The sequence below is a fragment of the Nanorana parkeri genome, unplaced genomic scaffold (assembly GCF_000935625.1).
Source record: "Nanorana parkeri isolate BGI_ZX_2015 unplaced genomic scaffold, ASM93562v1 scaffold4404, whole genome shotgun sequence".
NCBI classification, from domain to species: domain Eukaryota; kingdom Metazoa; phylum Chordata; class Amphibia; order Anura; family Dicroglossidae; genus Nanorana; species Nanorana parkeri.
Window position 1 is genome coordinate 12,238 of NW_017310666.1, and position 4,180 is coordinate 16,417.

Sequence of the window (4,180 nt, forward strand, 5' to 3'; positions counted from 1 at the left end):
AACGAAAAGCAGCCGGCGGCCACTTCATCAATCTTACTGCTTCCTGGGTCACAGCGGCTCTAGCAGTAAGATGGATGAAGTGGCCACCGGCTGCTTTTCGTTTTCTGAGTCACGATCCCGTCCGTCTGCTGCGATGTCCGGCTCCATCCGTCCTCCCACCCTCTTCACAAGCAGGCAAGCCGCCCTCTACTCCTACACGCAGACGGGCTCCGGCTCGCCCCTCCTCTTCACAACATAGGCGTTTGACTACGGCCGCCCCGCACGAAGGTGCCGCCCTAGGCAAACGCCTAGTTTGCCTCGCGGTAAATACGCCCCCTGTGTACACCGTCTCAGGGGAGGAAAATGCCTTTCCCTGAGATCTCATGAGATTACAGATGAGATTTTCCAGCAATGCTCTGCTCATGTCAAGGCAATCCCAGTGTGCATCGCTTTGCCAATCTGAAGTCATTTTGCCCTTTCAAAACAGGAAGTAAATGTTCTGCAAGTGGAAGTATTTCACAATCACCTGACATGTCTGTGTTCTTATTAATCATCATACATAGAGGGAAGCATGGGCAGAATTAGATTTTTTGAGTGTAAAGGTCTGCTTTAAAGGAGAACTATGGGGGAAAACGCTGACCCCATAGTTCTCCTTTAAGGTACGGACGAGTGATACAGGATGATGTATCTTATTACTATTTAATATCTTCCAATAAGTTTGAGGTTTTCTTTTAACCACATTGGGAAGGTTGATCCTCTGGATCTGGCATCTGTTTTTTTTTTTTCCTTTTGAAAGAACGAGAGTTCCTATTAATTTTGCATTTTACCCAAGACGTATACATACATAGAGGAGACCGGCCTGTAAAAGGTGACAGGTTGTAACATTTGCCAAGTGAAAGGAAATGAGATCGTCAAATAAAATGTAAAATAATGTGGAGATCTCAGGACCTCATCCAGAGATTTCTACATTCAGTAGCAACAATATATTTTGTGTTGTTTATGCCGATCGTTGGAGCGCGAGTTCTTTATGTGAAGTCCTTGGCGAGGACAAAAACCAGCTATAAATATCCGTAAACCTTTCTAGAGTGAATGTTGTTATTGGCATTGAGGAAGGAGATCGCTATTACCTGAGAACAAAGGGATACAACTGGCGAACAATTCTATAAAGTGCAGTCTGCAAACGATCTTCCGGAGAGGAGGGAAGGAAGGAGAGGGGGAAGGAAGGAGAGGGGGAGGGGGCTAGCTCAGGATAGCTCAACCACCCATTCCAAATTTTTGCAAATTTACGTAAGGTGCCTCGTCGTTGGTTGGTCAGTTTTTCGAGCTGCACTGTATTATTGAATGCACTTTGTCTACCCAGGATTGCAGTGTAGGAGGATGGGGGGGAGACCACCAAAGCTGTACAATGCTCCCTCCTCAACTCCTCCCATGCTCGTCTCCAGGACTCCTCTAGCGTCCCTCACATTCTTTGGAACTCCTTATCCCAACCTGTCCGTCTATCTCCCACTCTGACTGCCTTTAGAGATCCCTGAAGACTCATCTCTTCAGTGAAGCCGATCCCACCTCAACCTAACCACTGAACCATCACGTTCTCATACAATTAATCCCCACACAGCTCCCTCCTCATGTATCACTGGCCCCTCCCTTTTAGATTGTAAGCCCTCAGGGGCGGGGCCCTCCTTACTTTAATGTCTTCAAATGAATTGTGTTGTAATGTCTTCCTTATATTGTAAAGCGCTGAGCAAACTGTTGGCGCTATCTAAATCCTGTATAATAATAGATTTCCTCAGCTCATTCTACATTGGAAAGAACATCCGGAAAGTTCAAGATCCCCAAAATGCCCAATAATGGGTCTGGGGAGCGTTATATTCCCAATCGTCTGGTTGCACGATACCCCTATCTGGAAGTCCGGCAAACACCCCTATGTGAGTATTGGTCATCTATCCCAGGGGGTAGCCAAACTCTGGGCCTTCAGCTGTGGGGGCGCTACAAATCCCACGATGCATTGCAAGATTCTCACAGCCACAGACATGACTCCCGGAGAGAGATGCATCATGGGATTTGTAGTTTCACCACAGCTGGAGGACCAGAGTTTGGCTACCCCTGATCTAGCCTACAAAAATCAACTTGAACTATATCTCCCCATATCATCTAAACTACTACACATCAGTAGTCAGTTCTATACCGGGACTTTTGTCTTCATTTTTCTTCCCCCATTTTTGGGGGATTTTCTTCCCCTTCAAGTTGTATTTCCAATACTTGGTTGCTAGCAACTCTTCCTGCCAATATTTGATTTTCGAACACTTTTAGGACATCAGATCTCCCTGCCCGGTGGGGAAAGAGTAGGGATGGTCTAGGAGAAAAATTGATATGATCGTTGAGGTGTCCAGTATAGTCCACTTCCTGTCCTAGTGGCCATACAGGAAATTAGGGGAAAACCTCCCCCTATCGGTAATGGCTTGATTGGTAATAGTTTTTTACCAAACCCCCCCCCCCCCTTAATTAACCCTCTGATTAGAGATACTATAGCTCTATGTGGAAACAGTTGGGCTGTACCAGTCTCTGGATGAGCAAAACTGACTGATTGTAGTTTGCTGAAATTTCTGCAACTTTACTTGGAAGCGAAGGGGAGCTTTAAAGGAGAACTATGGGGTCAGGGCTTTTCCCCATAGTTCTCCTTAGGGTAACGGGAGGACACAAACTAGCGTCCTCCCATCACCCTAAGCTCAGTATATCGCGAGCTGTAGCTCGCGGTATACTGAGACGCTGAAGCGGATCCCGACAATTGTGCCGGGATCCGCCCAGCTGCGTGAGTGACAGCTGGCTCTGCCTATCTAGAGGCACAGCCAGCTTTACCCGCCCCCTCCCCCGTCCGTCCCGCCAGTCAGCGCTGGAGGATCGGAGCGGGGAGGGGGGAATCCAGCCCCTCCCCTGTCACGGCAGAGAGCCGTGACAGGATGGAGAGGTGAGCGAACGCCGCTATGTGTTCTCTCACCTCCCGATCTACTGAGCCGACCTGTGACAGTCTCATTGTCACAGGTCGGCTAGAACTATGAGGAGGAGTGAAAAGCACCCGCCTCATAGTTCTCTTTTTAAGGTGTTTTTTTTTAAGGCTGCAATAGGTCTCCAAGGTTTTATTTATTTGTTTTCATTTTCTGCATTTTTCTTCGCTGAATTTTATTTATTGGCATATTTTGTGAATTGACATTTATTTAGACATCAAGAAAAAATGGGCAAAAAATAGTTTAAGACCGTACAAGCACAGCACAGAATTGTTTTGCTTTGCTTATTTTTTTACTTTTATTAGATATTTTTTTTTAAATAAAACAAATTACACAAAAAAAATAATAATTTGTATTTCCTCTTTTTTTTTATGTCATGTCTTTGAATTTGTATAAATGACTCGTTTTTTCCTTTTTTGTTATCTTCCTATTTGTCTAAAAAAAAACTTCAAGTAACAAAATACACATTATGGGGGGCCAATGTTTTCACTCAAGACTCACAATTTTTTAAACTCGGTTTTGAACAATTTGTGAACTTTTTGGTTAAAACACAGTGCGGCAAGGCGAGATCAAAGGCCAAATGAATGTAAAATTGGCAGCAAAATAAAGTTCTTTGAAATGTTTCGCTCTTTGCTATGTATGGTGCAATATCAGACAACATACGTAGCCTTGTGTTGGTACTTACTCCCGGTGACGCAGTCGAATTCCTTCTCCGACAGCTCCGTCAAGCTCCGCCCCTTAATTTTGCCATCTTCCTCGCATGGCAGTGGGGGCCAAATAGCGATGTTTTTGCCGGCCCCGTGTACCCATTGCACCAGCCACTTGATCTGACAGTCGCAGTGTAAGGGGTTCCCACGCAGGTCACTGCAATAGAATAACGGGGCTTAAAAAGGTTTAAAAACTCAGAGGGGGCAACTACGTTAACGTATGACTCCGCCCTCCGCTTGGACGGTGTGTCCAGGTTTACTGCATATTTAATCACCATTTCATCAATACATTCCCAATAATAATTTTTTTCCCCCGACCACCATCTGTTGATGCCGAACTCCTCCCGTAGCGGGGATGACAACTCTCCAAAACGAAAACCACTTTTGCTGTTCTTTACAGGCAGCTCTATAGCGTTATCCAACTAAATGCACATAGTAAAATTACATTGAGGATTGCACTTCTTTACAATAATGTAACATGGAGCTATGGTG

The 4,180-nt window shown here is 45.3% G+C and overlaps 1 protein-coding gene across 1 annotated transcript in view; it reads right to left on the bottom strand.

Moving 5' to 3' along the window:
• The window catches only part of LOC108803896 (leucine-rich glioma-inactivated protein 1-like), a gene marked incomplete at its 5' end in the record, with an annotated part of 7,782 nt that extends 3,918 nt beyond the window's left edge, over positions 1–3,864 (bottom strand). Inside the window, one exon of the mRNA XM_018575687.1 lies at positions 3,667–3,864. Coding sequence (XP_018431189.1) covers positions 3,667–3,864 — 198 coding nt within the window. The remainder of the gene's footprint in view (positions 1–3,666) is intronic.
• Between the last annotated feature and the right edge of the window lie 316 nt (positions 3,865–4,180).